Source organism: Leptosomus discolor, chromosome 5 (genome assembly GCF_034619465.1).
Source record: "Leptosomus discolor isolate bLepDis1 chromosome 5, bLepDis1.hap2, whole genome shotgun sequence".
NCBI lineage: Eukaryota > Metazoa > Chordata > Aves > Leptosomiformes > Leptosomidae > Leptosomus > Leptosomus discolor.
In genome coordinates this window covers 31,356,135-31,375,966 of record NC_141395.1, presented here as the reverse complement: position 1 = coordinate 31,375,966, position 19,832 = coordinate 31,356,135, and the positions used below count along the sequence as shown (strand labels likewise).

General features: G+C 43.6%; 1 protein-coding gene across 1 annotated transcript in view; it reads right to left on the bottom strand.

The window, feature by feature from the left end:
- Nucleotides 1-296: 296 nt before the first annotated feature.
- SATB2 (SATB homeobox 2) overlaps nt 297-19,832 on the bottom strand; it is a 131,220-nt gene continuing 111,684 nt past the window's right edge. The window contains exon 11 of the mRNA XM_086465433.1: nt 297-752. Coding sequence (XP_086321559.1) covers nt 297-752 — 456 coding nt within the window. The remainder of the gene's footprint in view (nt 753-19,832) is intronic.

The following is a 19,832-nucleotide window of genomic DNA, read 5'->3' as shown; positions in this document are numbered from 1 at the left end:
TTTCATAGGACTTTTTCTTCCCATTTACTTGCTAGATGTCCCTGTCATAAGTGCAAGATTAATGAAGGCAGAATCCTATGTGATTACAATGATTACTTCAGTCAAATGTAGGAACTGTAACACTCTAGTGTCTGTGTCAAGGCGATGTCTGATCGGGCGATGCTGAATTCATTCGGTTTGCACATGGATCATGCGCAATGGGAACAAACAAACAAAAAGTAAAAAGAGAAAAAAATTAAAAATAAACCCAGAAAATCCTTGGATCAATGTATTGCTTTCTGCGCTCCTATCTCACATTATCTCTGGTCGATGTCCGCTGCAGCCGCCTTGCTTTTGTCGGGGTTCTCCTCCTCAGGCTCCACTTTGTACATTTCCTCGGAGCCCTCCTCGCTGTCGTTCTCCTCCGACTCCGTCAGCAGCTCCTCATCCTTGTACTCTGCCACGTCAACCACCGTTCCCAAATGCTCTTTTAGCTTCCCGTGGTGCTTTACGTGGTAACGTTGGTTCTGGAAGAATTTGATGATGGTGTGTTTGGGGAGATCCAGCTGCGCAGAGAGGGTGTGGATGGCTTCCTGATCAGGGTAGAGACCCACGTCGTGGATAAAGCTTTGAAGGATACCCAGAGCTTCCAAGGAGATCTTGGTACGGGATCTTGGCTTTTTGGCACAACTGTCCTCAGCAGGTGGAGGAGGGGCCTCTTCTCTAGGAGGGGAATTCTCCTTTGCAGGCTGGGACTGCTGTCTGTGCAGCACCTGCAAGATCAAACAGACACAGACTTCAGGTACATGCTGACCCCCTCGGTGCCTGAGATAAGGGCACTTGTACAGGTCTTTACACAGGGTCTACTTTGTTTTGGTGAAGAAAAGTACTAATTAATATTCATTTTCAACTACCTTTCTCACCTGTAAGACAGCTGCACCAGTAACTACAGACCAAAAGGAGCAAGTGATATAAAAGGTGAACAATATAAAATAAATACAAACCCACAAAATAAGTAAGAAATACAAAATGCAAGTAATAAAGAGAAATATAAAATAGACAAAATAAAGTCAAAAGGTATTCCAGTCTCATGGTCATAACTGGCCAGTTGTCCCGTGTCAGACAAGTCACTCTCCCGCTTTGTTCCTCTTCTCCTTGTTTTCTCTCATCTTTTTATGCTAGAGACTCTCACAGTTTCTACAAGTCCCACAAAGGGTCAGTCACACATGGGATTGTCAAGTGCTACTTTATCGTGAATAATGATTTGGCATTAAAATCCATCACAGCTGCTTTATGGAAGAAAAAAATTAGTAATAAAAGTGCACAGATTTGTTAAGATCTCCCTTCTGTGAAAAGTGACATCGTAGTCAGTTCAGCTGCTTCACAGAGCTGGCTTTAATGTGTCTCTTGAACAGATTTCTCTGTATTACATCTGTATTAATTTCACTAGTTGAGGAGTGCTGAGTTCAAATAATTATAGCCCTCCGTTCTGAGCAACCCTCTGGGCAAACACGCTTTTCAGTCTTGTAACAGATTTTCACCAGCAGTATCTCCTTTTCGGCAAGTTTAAAGAAAGCATATGTAGCTCTTAATCTTCCTAACAGCCACTTAAAATGACTAAGAAAGGGCCTTGTGCAGCCCTTATTCCGGGGAAAAAAAATACCTGCTCTGAATTGTTAGAAATACAAAGGAGCTCCATATGCTTTCTTTAAAACCAAATCTATACAAGAGAGATTACCAGGAAAAATTCCCTACAGGATTGAGGGCTGTATTTGCCCAGAGGTTTCTTCAGATGCGGGGAAATAATTATTAGAAGTCAACGCTACAGAGCTAACAAAATCAATATGGATAAATATTTCCTTCCACAAATAAGAGGGAATCCTGGCTCTTCAGCCAAGAAGAAAATGTCTCTGCTGCAACCTGTAACATTCAGAAAAACAACCCTACATTAAAGCTCTTTAAGGGAAAAAAAATAAGGATAAATAATGGAAATGTGCTGAGAACTTGCACTGAATTGTACACACATACCAAGCCCTCAGCAAAATGCTACACTAGTCAAGTTATTACTTCAAGAGGGAAGTCCACTATGGAGCATCAACCTGTTATGCAAATAAATCAAAAGGCTCTGTGCCGAAGAGCCCTTTATTCATTTTCTACATCAAACGTTGCTGTCATAGTAACTTGTAAATCAGTGATCTCCAGTCACAGGTTTTGAAAAGCACATCAAAGTCCCCAGCCACTGCCCATGGCACACGTGTGGCCAAGGAGCCAGACCTGGAGGAGCTGCTGTGAAAATGACCCAACCTGCAGCCTGGCCACGGGACTGCCTTTCTTCTGCCACGCGCCCGCCAGGGGAAAGGGCCTACGCCTCCGGCTGCTGCCCAGCCGGGTGACAGAGGCAGGACCTGGCGCCACGTCCGCAGTGCCTCGATGGGCAGCGGGTGCGTGTGCAAGGGCGTGCACATGCAGACACACAGCTGCCCATCCTGCCAACCCCAGCACATGGCACCGCTGCCACCGCTGCTGCGGAGCGACACTCGTGACAGTGACAGAAAGCGTCTGAACAAGGAGGAGACTTTGTGGCAGCGCCACGCTTCAGCTAAAAGCAGGTGTCACCACCGGTGACAGGCAGGGCTTGCCACGCTCATGGCAAGAGCCACTGGTGGGCAGAAGCACTGCAAATGTTTCTCAGTGCCAATGGATTAATTTTCCTCTCAAGCATGTCAATACTCCGAGTGTCAGTGACACGGAGCTAACCAAGGAGCTGGGGTAAAGGAGAAACACAAATGGAAATGACGGATATTCTGGTTTATGTTTTATTACAACTCTTGTAATAAAAGAGCATAATGTTCCAATGAACAGAATCACTCAGCCCCTCTTTGAGGATTTCTTTTTTGTCCATGGATTGTTTTTGAAGAGAAGGACTGATGTTTCCAAATAGAGGGGCTACAGACAAGGGCTGGATCATACCTACATCGACAGGGAGCACTGAAAGCAGCAGAGCCGGGATTGCTGACACTAGCCAAGGACCTAGCCCCATAAATTGTCACGCAGCCCCTACCTACATTACCTCCCCTGTTGTGCCCTCTGGTCCTATCCCCTGACACTGTAAGGCCCAGAGCAGCCAAAAAAACCCATGATTTAACACCACAAATAAACCCCAGGGCATTTACAGACAGCATCACATGAAAAGCCTCAAGTAGCATTGCTAATCAGAAGCTGAATACAAGTAGCAGCTAAGAGACATAGAAACACATCCAGAAAAAGTGCGAATTACTGAGTTCATTCTTGTTGGAGTTGGAAGTGGGCTTTTTTTCCCTTTTCAGTTGACAAATAGCATGAGAAACGATCCATCCTGAAAAATGTTACAAGACTTCCAATCAAATATAATGATGAAAAAAATCCAACAATACAGGATCAGCAGCAGTAAAATGTTTAATTTGAAGGAGGAGAAGAGATGCCTACAGCATCTATAAAGCAATCAACCAAAGAGAGGGCTGAGAGCGGGAGTGAAAGAATAATTTTATTTAACCCTTCCTTTTCTGGAGTGACCTTTCCAGCCTCTTCAGAAGACAAAACACATAACCCAGGGGTTATCAGTGTAAAATATTAGGAAAAGGTTGTATTTTATTTCACTTACCATTTTCCTAAGTAATACAAAAACCTAAAGATACTCTTATAGCAGATGAAACTCATCTTTTCTCTAACTTCTGGGAGCTTGCCCTGGATTTCCAGTAGCATTAACAAAGGATTTCAGCAACACAACATTTTTCAGCGACACAACATTACCCATTTACAAAGAGATGCATAAATGCACAGAATTTCCTTCAGGTTTAGGCTGTGATCAGTTTTGTATTTCCTTCCAATAATATGGGCTATTTAATACAAAAGAGCATGCTTTTCTATGGGAAACAGAGCAACTGCTGAGGCTGATGATACAATATAAAATCTAAATTACCTTTTTAAAAAATATTTGCTTTGAACTACACTAGTAAAACACGCTGGTCGATTTGCGCGATTTGTCTACTTCACGTCCAGCTCTGCATGCCACAGCCTCACAGAGGAAACTAACCATTTATGGCAGTTCCAGATTTTCAGATTTTTGGTCATTATTACGCTCTTAAGTCTGCAAGTAAAATGCCCACTAGCTTCACGCACTGCTGTGCACACCCTGCCGTAACATTTCGGATTTTGCTGCTCTGCTTCTGCACTGCAAAGAAGGAAACCCCACTGATCTTCCGTGATTGAAGTACAGGCTGCAGCGCATTCTCCAGTGCAGGTAAACCCCCCAAATGGTGGTCTGACCTACCAAGAAACACCACGTGTATGGCGGGCTTCAAGGAGAAGGGACAAATGGCCATGCTTTCCTTTTCCCAAGAAAGCTGGCGCTGGGCTCAGAAGGGTGCACATCCCGGCGTAGGTGCACCATGCTTGCCTTCCCCACTCCCTTCTCCTTCCCTTGTGCCCTTCCCCACTGTTCCCTGGCCACAGGTGGGGCAGCCTCCTCCTCCTCCACAGCCACCACCATCTGGAGCTGACTTCCCTTCCCCTCCCTCCCTCCTCACTGACTCCCCATCTACTTTCAAATCAAATGTGAAGATATAGATTTCCTTCCATGCCCACAGGACTCATTTTTTCCATCCCTTCAAGAGATTGCATTTTTAAACCCTACAGGCATGGCTGCCTTCTCAGCATTTCAGAATAGAGCAGCTTTGGAAGATACTGCTTTATGAAGGTTCATTCAGGTAGACTGTAACCTCACAGACAAACTCATTTTTTCAAACAAATTAACCAGCCCTGGTAGAAAACTTGCAAGAAAACCAATATGATGGAAGTTGACTTCAAAAGATAAAGTGACTGGTCTTAAATCGCACTGTACTGAAATGTGATTTGAAGGCCGCAATGAAAACCAGCTGGAAGCCATGTGTAAAATATAATAGTACATGCCTATAGGGAAGGAAGTGAGATATTGAATGATTAAGTTTAGGAGAGTATATAATGTAGTGTGTCATTACGGGAGTGATCAGGATTACTTGTAATAAGCTAAGGGTTTGTGGTCTTTCTAAAATCCAAAGCCAAGAATTATTGGGGGGAAGGGATCACCAAACTGTTCTACATGTATCCGCTCCCCACATCTCCAGACACTCCCGCAGGAGAAACCTGACTTCATCAGACCGCGACAGCCGCGTGCCCACAGAAAAGCGAGGTGAGTGAGCCCAAACTGAACAATGAACGTCAGGTAATTGCAGTCTGTGTCTGCACTGTATTTCATTTTGGCTGGATTCACTATCCCACTGATGTTTGTTTCTATTTCCACCCACTTTCTAGCTAGAACTATACACGTTAAAATCGTGAGACGCCAGGAGGAGCCACGCACAACGCTTGCGTGGGGTACACACACGCACTCGGGCACCAACGGCAGCGAGGCTCTGGCTGACAACATTCGCTCCATGAAAACACCACCTTTCATTGCCTGATCAGCTGTTGCAGCAGATTAGAAACAGGAACTGCACTTCTAAGTGAAAACCCCAAGCTCTTTTGTTTTGTTGTGTAGTTCTGCTCTTCCCTTTGCAGACAGGATCAGTCGCGTGAGCTCCCTTCCGATGGGCTTTGCTGAGATGATGAGGTGCCGCTTACTATGAGAAACACCAAAAATGTTACATTGTTGGCACACCAGACTGTGCACTTGCAACAGAGACTGCCCTTGTTGAACAGACACCACGATCCTCTGTGCTTGGACAGAGCGAGCACTGACAGGTACCTCAAGTGGCGTGGGCTGGCCAGTACCAATTCTCATAACCCAAACCCACAAGGAGTTGAATGGATTGGCCTTCTCTTTACCATGGGAGGTTTAAATTTGATGTCAGGAAAAATTTCTTCACTGAAAGGGTTATCACGCATTGGATCCCTCTGCCCAGGGAAGTGGTGGAGTCACCATCCCTGGAGGTATTTAAAAGACATGTAGACATGGCACTTAGGGACATCGTTTACTGGTGGACTTGGCAGTGGTTAATGGTTTGACTCAATGATCTTAAGGGTCTCCCATCCTAAACGATTCTATGATTCTATTCTCCAGGGTGAGAGTCTCACCTCTTAGCTTTCCTTCACATTTACATTGCTCTCGTAGCCAGCCACAACACTGTCCCACACCAAGGACTTTTACGCCAAAGAGAGCAAGTTTTTAGCCTGCTTAAGGAGCACAAAACAAAAGTCAGAGAGAATGCTCACACATGGCAAAATGCAGGTTCAATACCTGTGTTTGGTACATCAAACACCAGTCATCTATTACACCCCTCGCAAGCATTCAAGGCTAGTCAGCAGGATTTGCCACCAGTTTGGCTCAATGCAAAAACGGATTCACTACATAATTCATGTAAGTGAGCCCGTTGGAAAAGCTCCTTCCCAATGACCAGCTGAAGTCAAAGGGAGGGTGGAGGACAAGCCTAAACAAGATGTTCAGCTGCATTTTACTGACCTGTAGCTGGAATTTGCAACACTTCATCTCTGCAAGCTGAGAGCTCCCAGGCAGCACCTAGCTATCATGTTAAGAGTTTACTTAAGAGACAACCTCCATCACCTTGCAAATAAATCTTCTACCTAGAAGGAGGCACTGTCCCTCTTATCAGATCTTACAGGAATAATGTGCGGGAGATTATCTATTCAAACAGCCTTACACTCTGTACCCCCAGTCTCTCTTTCTTCATATACAGAAATGCGCAAGAAGAGAACAGAGCAAGCTGCTGCTGTAACAGGCTTGCACCCTGACAGCCTCCCAGTCCGGGGCTCGCAGGGGCAAGAGCATTAATGAGACACGATCACTGTGCCAAGACACTTTACAGGTTTCCTAGGAATGTCTGTACAAGAAACTGTACCAGAAGTTACAATTTGCACCTGTGTTCATTTTTTTCCTCTTAAAAGATGTGGTTGTTAGACTACGCCTTTTTTTTTTTTTCCTTGCAAAAATACATTCGTTTGGGTAAACAGTGCAGCACTAGTCGCAGCTCCAAATGAAGTATTTTCTTTGGGCTCGTTCTCACAGTGGTGATTTCACACCTTGACACCATAAAGCTGTGTTAAAGACTGTGGTTTAGTTTCCTTGCTTTTCTTGGATTATACAGTATCCTAAGGTCACAACTCAGGAAAATCCAAAACTGTTATTAAAAAAGAAAAACTATCTATGAAGTGATGACAAATTGTAGACTACAGGTGTTAGATTACATTTTGACTCCAGGCAGGTTTAATATACTTTAGTTTCCTTTTACAATTGCCCTTAGCAGGTACCGCTATCGGTAAGGGATTTAAAAAAATATATGGTACTCAATAAAAGAAGACCGTGTCAAAAGAAATCAATATGAGCGTGCAAAATGGTAGGAAGTCTAACATGGATAAATATGTTCACTTTCATCTAACTTCAGTCTGAGCTTCTTTTAATTTTGTAGCTCAAATGTTACCTGCACACCCTGTGCATTTTCCAATGAAGCTTAGTAATTGCTTCACAAGAGTAAACACCATTATTAGAGATAATGATAATACACGTTTGTGATATGATGTACCCTGTCTCATGCAAGCCAGATCAAATCAGCCAAACAGAGCTGGTGGCTGCAAGGACTTGTAACCCAGCAGCCCTGGGTCCTATTCAGCGGCAAAACCAAAGCAGTGACACAGTAAAAAAGTCCCCCAAATCTCCTTCTGCTCCTGACCACCACTGGAGCCAGAACACTGGATCAGACAAACCCTGTGTCCTAAATCTCTCAGCTCTGAGGTACGAGTCACTCTCTCAGTCATGCAAAAGGGGAGTCAGAGAGAACTGTGAGGAGAGAAATGAGTTCCACAGGGAACCCAAACTCAAAGGCAAGTTTGGTTTCCAGGCTGGAATGTGAGCTGGTTAAAGTGATTCATTTCAACATCTTTGGAGCACACTCACCACATGCTTCCCTTTGCTCTACAGCGGTCGCTTTGCTTAAGGGCAGGAAATAGGCAGTGATCTGAAAACATGGCAAGACACCGAACAAACACCCAGTCTCTGAAAGAGTGGCCTCATCCTGCAATTCTTCTCCAGGACCAAACTGTCAAAAATGGTCAAAAGGGTGACAAAAAAAGACAACAGGAAATAAAAAAAAAATCTGAAACCCCCTAAACTTTCAGTTGTGCATTGCTTTTACCACCCCACACAAAGTGATAAGCATAAGCATTAGCAAAATGCAATTAATTTTGACTTGAACGCAGGGAGAAGGTGTCCTCCCCGCCCCTCCCCCGACACACAGTGCTCCCATTAATGCTAACAGGAGCTTAGCATGCATCAAAGAGCAAATACACCACAAAACACTTTTAAGAGCTATCATCACTGGAGATAAAATATAAATTACAGCCTGATTACACTGCGCTGCTAAGAGGCTACATCTGCAGTGTAGCTCGCAGTCACAACCAGAGATGACCAGATAACTTTTGGACATGTCTAAGGTTACTGTAAAACATCTGCAGGGAGGAATCTTTCCTTGTCTTTGCTTTCCTTTCAAGAAGCCATGGCACTGCTGTCTGCACAGTTGTTTGAAGAATGTTTACAAATCATCTTGACAAAGAGAAAAAAAAAATTCTGCCATCACTTGACCACAGTCATGATCTTATTCTTCAGTAATGCGTGGTTTATTTCCCTTTCCTGATCTCTGTTAATAGACAGCACGTGCCTACACAATAGCCACTATTTTGTCTGTATAATGTTAAAAAAATAAATCACAAAACTCTGACAATGCAGAGCAGTGTCCCGGTGTTTCCTGGGGTAACTGCTTTCCCTCCAACGCTAACTCAACTCCTCCCACAAAAGCACAGGCACAACTTTCATTGCTGTGCAAGTGCCTGAGAACTGGCTGATTTTATGGGGTAGCATAAATGAGCTCATGCTGATGGACGTTAGTGGACTAGCTCTGATTTTCCCATCTTTGGCTGGTTTCAGCCAGATTTTTAGGTTTACTGCATAGCAACTGTGGCCAGCAGTGGATATCCCTTTCTCGAATACCTAGCTGCAGCCTGGGAAGGTTGTCAACAACTACATTCAGCCCACAGGTGGAGCCGGCACGTACCTACTGTATAAATACGCAACAGGCCAGACTCATTCCGGCTTCTGCTGGCACAAACCGGGGTGCTGGTGACAGAGAGGCCGATGTGGCCAGGAAGCATTGCACAACGCTGCTGCAGACTCTCTCCTGAAGGCATCGGTGATGGATGGCTCCATTGTCTGGGGATGGGGCACGGCCAGCACAGCTGGCACAGGGGCTGGCTTGCTGCATCCCCCGGCACGCAGGCAGGCAGGACTCTGCTGGCCTCAAAGAAGCCATGCAAGCCTCTTTTGCCTGTAACCTGCGGTAGCAAGGCAGCCTCCCCCACCCACAAGTGAAAAAGCAACAGCCCCGTAAAGGTTCATGCTGCCCTCCTGCATGGTGATGCTCACTGGCGTCCCACTCAACATCTGTGTGCGCATCAAGGGCCACAAAACCTTCCAGCTAACACTTACCTTCTTCAAAAGAAGACCATGAGCTTTGTGGGCCTCTGACTTACCTCTTCCGTGCTTTCTGTTGCAGCCCTAGCAAGGCTCTCCGGGGTGCTACAGCATGCAGAGCCCTGCTTGGCAGTTTCCAAATATAGCCTGAGCTTGGTTGTGGCTGGAGGGAGGGTCTGTCAAAGATTTCGGGTCGATTCTGAGTTTCATCATCCCAACCCTGCTAATTCTAATGAGGACCTGGCAGAATGCCACAGGAACTAAGGCAGCAACAAAAGGCTTTTTGGTTTTCTTTCCTGCAGACAAAATCCTTCTGGTATCCTCTACATTTTCTTGTTTAATTAACACTACACATGTTCTCCTTTTCTTTCAAAAATCAGAAAAGTATTTGTGGGCAGTGTGAGCAAAATCTTCCCTGACAAGCCCCAACCTAGAGCCATGCTGAAGGTCAAGCTCTAAACCCCTAACTATGGTGGCACGAATGGCACCACTATAATCATGTTGTTTTCCAGTTACTCAGATCAGAAGTAGGCACTGCATTATTTCAGGAAGGATATGTTTGGATTAGACACTGGATTCTGGTGGGGGGTAATTATTTGTCCCATCAAACTGTTTTAGGTCCTTACAGATGGCTATTTAGGGTTCCAGGAATATCCAACTGTACTGCTAATTTTTACAATGAGACAGTTAGAAGTCAGGAGAACCTGACTGTTATGGTTAGTGAAAATACTAGATTTGTGCTGATAAAATACTACTCAGCATGTTTTTTGCTTTCTAGACGTAACCACCAATGCACTTAATAACAGGACTTGGGCAAACTATACTGTGTGAATCAAACACATAAAAGTATAAATATTCCTTTTTTTAGAAAGTAAGTCTTAAAAAGTGCATTATAATCAACTACCATGGTAAAAGCAAAATATCCAGCATTACCACACATGCAACTGGCATAATGTGCTTTATTATACCCTTAGCTTGAAACTGGGTAAATAAAAGTCAAATGACCGAAGTACAGTCTCCTGCACAGATTGGGGCACTGAGGACAGGAGGCCTCAGAGAATTAGATCTGAAATCCTTTGTCTTCCTGATTACACTTGGGAAAAGGTGGGCACGTCCAGAAGACGGAGGAAGCTATGCTGGTGTTACTGCTGTCCGTGTCTCACTACTCTGACCTGCATTTATTTTACAGATTCTGGATGCTGGAAGAAAAAGGCTTTACAGAAAGTAAACAGCACCTGTGGTTTATATTCATAATACCAGAAAATATGCAGTTGGGGGGAAAAAAGGTATTTTTAAAATTTTTAATAAAATGGTGTAATATATGGTCAGCGAGGCAGTAGTAGGACAAAGCAGAGGATGACACTGTTAGGGCCCTGGGATCCACCCCTGGCTTTGCTGCTGTCTGCTGTGGGGAGCTCTGTGGCTGGCTACACACACATAATCGCAGGGGTAAGCTCACACTTTACACAAGCCTGCAGCTAGTGTAGGTCTGTGTGCAAGGAGCCCCAGGCTTTTGCTAGAAATGCAAAACACCATTCCTTGTTCCATTAAGATTAGAATTGTGTGGCATTCTTCAGTCAAAAATCTTACTTTCTGTCAAAAATGTCGATGGAGTAACATCAAAGTATTGCCTAAATGAAGTCTACTTTGCCAAGCTGTTTGCCTGGGGCGGCAGGGGGGATGGATATTCTGACAAAATTCAAGCAGTTGTTTAGGCATTTTTCATGAAACAGCATATTCTGGTTGCTTTTATTGAGAACAACTTTTGCTCTTCAAATTCTTGCTATTTTCATTTAAAGGATTCTGTTGCTCTAAACTGCCACAAACCTTTTTTTTTTTTTTAATTTTAACTGAAAATAATAACTTTTAAAGCACTAACATATTATTTTCTTTCAGTATTTCAGAAATAGTCCTGCTCTGTCAGGGGGGTTGGACTGGATGATTTTTTGAGGTCCCTTCCAAACCCTAACGTTCTGTGATTCTGTGAACTCCTTAAACTCCGCCCAAGCACTTCTATAGCTCTAGGCTGTACCACCCAAGGAACAGAAGCTCATAGCCATCTACCTACCCACTCACCTCCTTCACCCTCATTATTTACAAAGGGTTGTACTGGTGGGAGCCCTGAAAGAATGAAATGTAATGCAGTTTATAAAAGGAGCTGGATGTGAATCTTTTCTATCTCAAAATCCAATAAAGCTCATGATTTTTATTGCATGTGGGAGTCCTTTGGTCTATGTAATACTGATTAGCAGCTTGGCCAGTAAGTCTGATAAAACCAGAAAGCACTTTCGAATATAGTCTGCCCAGAGACACCTGGGAGTGAAGGGTGCATCTCGCAGCTGATGGCCTCAGGGCCACATACCTTGCGATTTCTCCCTCGGTTCTGTTCCATCTCACCATGGTTTTGTTCCGTTCTCTCCAGAAAGAACGACTTCAAGCCCCTCTTACCCTTGAATCTTCCCAGAAAGGTGGTATCACCTCAAAACTATTCCCTCTCACCTTTCCAAAACACATGAACCCAAAAAATTTACAACCTGCTTCAGTCAGGGCTCCGGACTGGACTTTAATGGATTCCAAACAGAGCAACACAGCATTCTTACTCCTGATCTCATTTGAACAAGGGAACACCAGGAATAACATTACTCCAAGTCATCAGTGCTTCCCTGGTGCTAATCAGGCCATTAGAAAGGCACAAGCACTTTGGTAGACAAAGACGACCATAGAATTAATCAAACCCAGGGAAAAATTAGAGATTAAAGGTAATAATACTCCTTTCAGCAAACCACAGTCTGAATGCATGATAAGTGGCTAAAAGACACAATCACTGCAAGATCTAGAGACAAAAAAAGGTCTCCTGACTGAGTGAAATGTAAATTACACTTGCTCTGGGTACAGAAGCATTTCCTTCACAGGGCAGTACTCACTGCCATCGGGAAATCCAGACCTGTTCACTGTAAACGAGGGCTGCCACAGCTGACCCTCCCTGATCTCGCTTAAGGAAAACACACACGCTCAAAGTCAACAGTTGGAGGGAAAGGAAGAAAAACCCAAATGCAGAAGACTTGCTAGAAGAGATTTCCATGGAGGTTTCCTTCCCAAATAAGCAGATGGCTTCCAGTTAGTCAGGGTCAGGGACTGCCCGTGTGGTTTCCTGCCTGCTTGCCTCTGTAGCTTATCTAGATCTCATCAAGACATGCAGTCTGAAAAAATTAGAATGGCTAAGTACAGAAATAAGGGAAACAAAATACAAATGAGCCTTGGTTTGCACTTGTGCAGACGAGCAGGGGAATCTGTGCCCGCGAGTGGGATGAACGCAGCAGTGCTGACCCCTCTGCTGGGGCAGCCACGTCGGGCTGTGGCACATCTCATCTGCAGAGGTCGAGTCAGGTCTCGTTAATGCCACTGTGCCTGCCCAGGCACCAAAGCCATGCCTAACTCTGTCCAAAACACTCTGGTAAACAGCTTAGCTGCTTTGAAAACACCCCTGACGTCAGTTTACAACCCTGCCTGCTTTAACAGTGGTGGTGGTGCCTGCCGGCAGGCCAGCTCCACGGCGTATCCCATCCACGCTCACAGCCCTCGCAGGGGTGGCACACACGCCGTGCATGTCTACATGTTTCACAAAGCTCCAGGCAGCCACTGGCTCTTGCCATGCTGTGCATGGGAGCAAAGCAAAAATCTGACCAGGAACATATGCACAAGCTAAAATATGGAAAGGGCATTCTCAAATTAAACCCTGAAACCCAGATGAGATCTGAGTGAAGGACAGTTTCACTTAAAGGAAATCTCTGAGGTCAACCAGCAATTAACTGAAAGGTTCTGATTGAATACGCTATTGACTGCGCTCACATCAGACAGCTTCCTGTTTATTATACCTTATGGGCTGTCTAGGTGCCAAGACATTAAACTGTCAATAATCTATTAATACTAAACAGCTCCTCCTTCCTTACTCTCCCATGCGAATACTCTTAGGCTAAGAAACTGCACTAAAAAGATGGAAATTTTTGAAGTCAGATGGAAATGAGCTTTTTAGGGTATTTCTTTGCTTGGCTCCAGCTGAAAGTACAGCAACATTCATAAACAATATAACACGCAGTCTATAACTACATGGAAAAAATTGTGTTAAAAAAAAATCAGACATGATTGAGACCATATCCTGAAATCTGGCTTTCTTTTCCAAGCCATCTTTAAACAGTCTAAGTTAAATTTAATTAACAATTTACAACAAGGAGAGAGAAGTTATTTAAAGAGAGGCCTACAGGTCCTTAACATTCAGGGTCTGGGAAACAGTTGTATATAAAAAAAGTTTTAATGAATTTAATAGAGAAAAGCACTTTAATTAAATGCTGTCAAAGAGGATTGTATTAATGACTGCACACAAAGGAATTTAAAGCAAGCCAAGTATATTTAGCAAATAGGAAGTAGGCTTTCAGAGGCTGCAACTATTTATGTTTCTGCCATTGCAATGCATCTAGGAGATCGCGTTGCCAATTGAAAGCAGTTATGTTATTAGATATGATTTTATTTATTATGGATTATTAAAATTTCAAATGCTGCAGGGAATACATTTATTTCACTTCTAAATTGAAAGAACAAAGATATTTCCTGCTTGTTCAGTAAGAGGAAAAATAGAAGAGTAAATAAATAATAAATAATAATAATAACTTAGCACTTAACTACTGAAGTGCTGTCCAGACAGATCTTTTTATGGGGCTTGTTGAGTCCTGGAATTTCAGTGTGTCTCTTTCTTTCTGCTACAACTGGATGGATTTGCAGTTGCTACTGCAGCTTCCCTCAACACAGCACGGAAGCAGGAGCCAGTTCTTACTCCTCCTGAGCAGGATACAACTGCCCGCACAAGGGACTTCTGCAACATTCTGCATGTTTCAAATCTAAAAATTACCAAAATCCCAAGAAGGTAAAAGAAACCTAGGTTGCCAAGCTTTTTGCAAGCAAGATTGAGAAGACCAAGGTTTTCCAGACCTAACCACAAGACTCAGCCACCCAACTCCCATAAAAGCCCCTGACAACTATGGGTCTGCATTAAGCCTTCTTGCAGAATTGCTCGCCTTCCTCAACATGCAACGGGACTTGCGGCAGGAAGGAAGGGGGCTCTTCACAATCCTCTCTGCCCACGTGCCTTGGATTCAAGTGCAGCACATCAAATGGGCACAGCCTAATAAAACCATAAATTTGAGAATAAGCAACTAGAAAATTCAAGGGTGTCAACATTGTTCTGTACTATGGTGGTACAAACAGCATAAAACTAAATTTAGTCCAAACTGGAAGCCGCAGAATGTTTTTTGACACAAAGTTAATGAGATGGCTGGGTCTATAATATCCAGGATACGTTCTGTGATTTACCACATCCTTTTTGTCATATGTAATGGTAAGAGTCTAATAATGATTTTCAATGTTTCAAACTTCTGAATGCTCCACCAGAGGCACCTTATACGTGCTTGTATTCTTTGGTTTCTGAACACCAAGTCCCTTTTAAGTTAAGCACCATGATGTGAGCTAGTCCCAAATTACTGGTTTTAAAATTCATTTGTACTTAAGTATAAGACTTTTACCTTCTAATTTGAAACATGAAAAAGTGAGTAGAACTTGGGGAAAAGAGACTGGAAAGGAGGCACAAGGGGATACCTACTTCCTTTCACAATGTGAGTAGCATCACAAATGGTGAAGTTCAATTTTCTAAATACATTATCTGATTTTTGTTTAAGACTTTTATTAAAGTCATGTGTGATGTGTGTTGAGAATGTAGCCTTTGTTGTTCCACAGCTAGGGATCTTGCAAACAGCTTCGCTCTGTCTGTGCCAAGATATTTTGGAATATTCTTTGAAACACTGTAAGCATAGATGACTGTGAGAAAAAATATGTGCTACTGTACTTCTGGATACTTGATGTGTGAGAATAGTGCATACACACAAAAACATTTCCCGTTTCTATCTGCAACTCCTGTGAAAGTTCATACAAACATGGAACAACATACATAGCACACTAACCCTGAAAAAAAACATTCCTGCATATATGAGTCTCTGGGTATTTCCAATCATTCAGAAAAATAAAAAGAACAAAAAAAAAGAAAAAAGAAAAAAAAAAGAAAAAAAAAGAAAAAAGGCAAGTCCACACCAATGAATTTCTGAAACGACTGGCCCAGGACAAGGAGACCAAGCATCTACGGCCTGCTCTGTCATAGCCTAACTCCCAGCACTGCCCAGAAGCTGCACGATTTCCTAGTGGGATGCTGTGCAATGTGGTACGAAGAGCAGCTCACTCGCTGCCAGAGATCTTTGAGGGACAATCAGTACAATGTGCTCCGGTAGCACAATACAATCTTGTTTCTCTCCCCATGTATTTATGATTGCCCATCTCCACAGAAAGGCCAGCTGCAATGATCCAGGGCTCTAACTTTATCCTAAGATTTCTGTAAGTAGCCTGAGAATAAAATGTTGCATACAGCCAGTAGCCTACAAACATTTATACATCTCTAAAGCTTGTTATTATCATTTACGTACAAGCATGAGGGACAGGGGAGTATTCAGGGAGCATTAAAATGAAATTAAAAAGAGCAACATTTTTAATTGCAAAAGTTTTCAAATGTAAATGGAACAGAGGCTCATCTAGAGACTTTTCAGCCTTCAGGATTTGCCTGCTGCCAGCCGGCAAGCTTCAAAGCTTATGTGAATCTAAAGAGTTTTATTTAGTAATCTTGCTCTAGATGTTTGCTCATCCTCAACCTACTATGACTCCTTACAATGCTGGCAGCTTAGCATCCACAAAAGGCCCAGGACTGGAAGAAATTAGGGCTAAATCTGGTCAACGTGTGTGTGAAAGGCAAAAGGGCGAGACGACATGGGCCAGAGCTACAGTGATGTCATTTGCTAAAAAGACGACCTGTCAGAGCAACTTCAACGCAAACCACTACCCTGCTGGTTACTGCCAAGACTCCACAGTGCTAAATCTACACATTCAGTTTTTAAGCAAAGTTTCTGCCTGGACCATCCCCCTGTGGGAGCCAGGGCAGCCTAAGCAGGGCTGCTCTGGGGCAGCCTCACACAAACTGCTGCCTGGGCAGAACTGCCTCTGCCTCACACGGGGCAGCACATCCTGCATGACAGCACACACCTCCACGGCTCCGAGGACTGCCTTTACCTCCGCCACGGTGTCAGTACCCTCGCAGTCATAAGAAGCTGGTGAAGGAAACCACGAGCTGTGCCCTCAAGGCTCCCTCGCTTAAGAGTCCCACCTCACTCCTGCACTGTCCTCAGTTGACCCTGGACCAAATGAAAGCTGTCCGGGAGCAGGTGGCACTGAGATGGCCTCACGGTTCCAGGAGTCTGAACAAATAGGGAAATGATGTACTACTTTGACAAGACTAAACTTACCACCTCAGAAAAAAACAAAACTATCCACTTCACTTGATCTCCCATTTCAGGGGTTAAATGGAATAGTACTAAAACCTAAACTAATTTCAGAACAGAAGCAGTTTTGCTTTAATTGCAAGTACACTCCCCACTATCGTTTCAAGGGGAATCACAGGCTTAAAGTTAATAAAAATCAGCAGTACTTTTCAGCCACATTAGATACCCACACTAAACAGAAACAGCTGAGAAGGCGCAGTAGGCAGGTTTGGCTAAAGCAGTCAAAGCTCAGCGGCTTTCCACTGCAATTGTGATAACTATCAATCACAAGAAGCTCTATCGGACACCTTAGAGTCGAATGTAAGGGATGTGTTGTCTGGTATGTGCTCCTATTGCCTTTGTCAAACCTCATGCAAGGCTCCTGAGTTACTGTGGCCCGTCAGGAAAATGGTGTGCACCAAAAGGATGGAAAACCAGAGCGCACAGCCACAGCTTTTGTTCCAAAACGCAGCGTGACTGGCTGCAGGGTACGGGTACTGAAGCAGTATGAGAAAGCAGTTCAGAAGTGGAAGCCTTCTGAGAGTTTCGCATGTACTGCTTTCTTCAAAAAAAGAGTCTCTTGCCCCCACCCAAAAAGAGACAGGCACAGAACAGAGATAAATGCAGAGTAAGTGCCATTTGCAATATATATTGCTTTCAGCTTTAATACCGCTCAGAAATAGAAGTTATAGAGTTTGAGATTTTTTTCCTATGGTTTTTGAATGGTTTACATTAAAAGGAGATACTGAAATTGACTGTTATTTTCTAATTTTGGTAAGAGAGAGATAATGTAACAACTGAGGAAGACAGACATTCTCTCCTCAAAAAATTCACAGATCTCGTTCTGACATGCATTTCCCCCTGTAGTTCTAAATCAAAGACAAAATAAATTCTCCAGCTGCAACCCACCCAAGCAAAGCTCTAAGCTTTGAGTGGAACGAATAAACCTGTGATACAAATATCTCTAAAAGTTCACCTGGGCTTGTTGAGTACAAGTTGTCTCACCAGTCTTGATCATTCCTGTCTGAGCGGACATCACATCCAGCCACAGAGTAAGAGGCTGGGGGAACCAAAAAGCAGTGGGTATGCATCTATGATCTGTCTTTCAGGTGCAGAGAAATCATCAAAAAGCAAAACTATCAAGGTGCAGCCATTAAGAATTAATTGCAGGGCACACCATGCCCACAAAAAAATTTGTCTAGCTAAAAGAGTAAGCACCAAAGTCAGAAAGCTAGCATGGTTTGGGCAAGCAGTTTTTGTCCAAGTTGCCCAGACAACTCAGTCCTGATTTCCAGTATGCAAAATCCCCTGCTGTAACCCACACAAATATGGCAAAACCTCATTGTGCACATCATCCTATAGATCATTAAGCACACCATGTTCCCCTATGGAATAACATAGTTTTGCTTCACTCATCATCTATGATTGCCTAAGTATTATTAATTAATATTATTTTTTAAGAAAAGAAATTTTAAGTCTCACTGTTTTTGCCATCTGCATGCGATGCATTGAGTGACCTATGAACTCTAAGATGTTGTTTAGAATCAGATATTTCATTAGGAAGCACTACTGTGGTGTTCATTCCCCTCTTTATTACTTCTAGAAAGAGAATATGAAATTAGTTTCATTGGATTGCCATCGCCACTTGCCTTGACCCATTTTTACGAGGGCTCCATGTTCTGCTGTTTTGTATTTCATTGTCATTTCTAAAATATTTGTTCCCTTCCATCCCTCACAAAATGACAAAATTAGTATTTCATTTACTTCTGTGGTATGTTATTTTCTGCATATTTAAAGAGAGACCACAATGTTTGCAGTGAACACACAATACAAAAGAGCATTCCTACAGCTTTCTGCTATGCCTTCTTTTATTTACTAATGTTCCTCCATGATTTATGATCTGAACTATTATAAATTGCCAGATTTGTCTAAATCAAAGCTTCTGAGAAAAAAGGGCGGAGGGATGTCATTTTAAAAAAGTGACAAAAGTAACAGTGTATCAGAAAGCATGTGAAACCCATTCCTGTTTCTTTAAATTCAACATCTGACTGCTCTTAAACCAGTATGTACCTACCAGCTTCAGCAGATCTATCTGCAGAAAATGAAAGGCAAGGTTTCCCCGCTCTCTGAATAGTAGGTACTTTGCTGCAGTGGTGGCTCATTACTCCAGAGAACTGGCTTATTCATCCCAACACTCCAGAGACAACAGCTTGGTTCGTCATTTTCCCAACTGAGTCAGGTTTCTCTGCCCCAGCAATTAACAATGAATTAGCACCATATTAAAGTGCCAGGCAAAATGGTTATTCTCTGGAGTAGTCACCTTGGACACAGCAGACAAATAGTGGGAGAAGGGAGAGAAATTAGATTTACTGTGCCCCAGCATGCTTGTAACAAACACCAAATCCCTGGCTGGCAACGGGAAGTGGCTGTAGACACTTCGCAGCACTAACATTCCAGAAAGGTCCAACGCCAGTGATCAGCCTGGGAACAGTGGGACTTCGCAAGGGATGGAAAGTTAAGCCAGGGCACCCTCACCTCTGCAGAGCAGGAAGCAAAACACAGAAGCATGAGGACTGCTTGCTGCAAAGTGACTACTTTGCATGCAGTCTTCCAACAGATCTACATAAGAGCCAGGCCAGGCCAGATCAAAGGTCCAGCCAGGATCCCACACCTGATGGTGGTGGAAGAGGATGAGAACAGGGCAAAAATACCATAATGCTTTCTGGCATACCTTTCCACCCTCCAGGAACCCACGGCTCAGGCACTCCATAAATCAGAGGTGGTGTCCTTGTGGTACCCAGCTAGCAACAACCTCATGGGTCTTTTCCTTAGTCCTACAGCAGGACTTCGTGACTACACTACATGGCACAGAATGGGAGGGAGAAAGAGCCACTTAACACGCACCTGAATTTCCTTAAAAACCAAGCAAGCGGCTGTGGTGAGCTCAGCCTGCA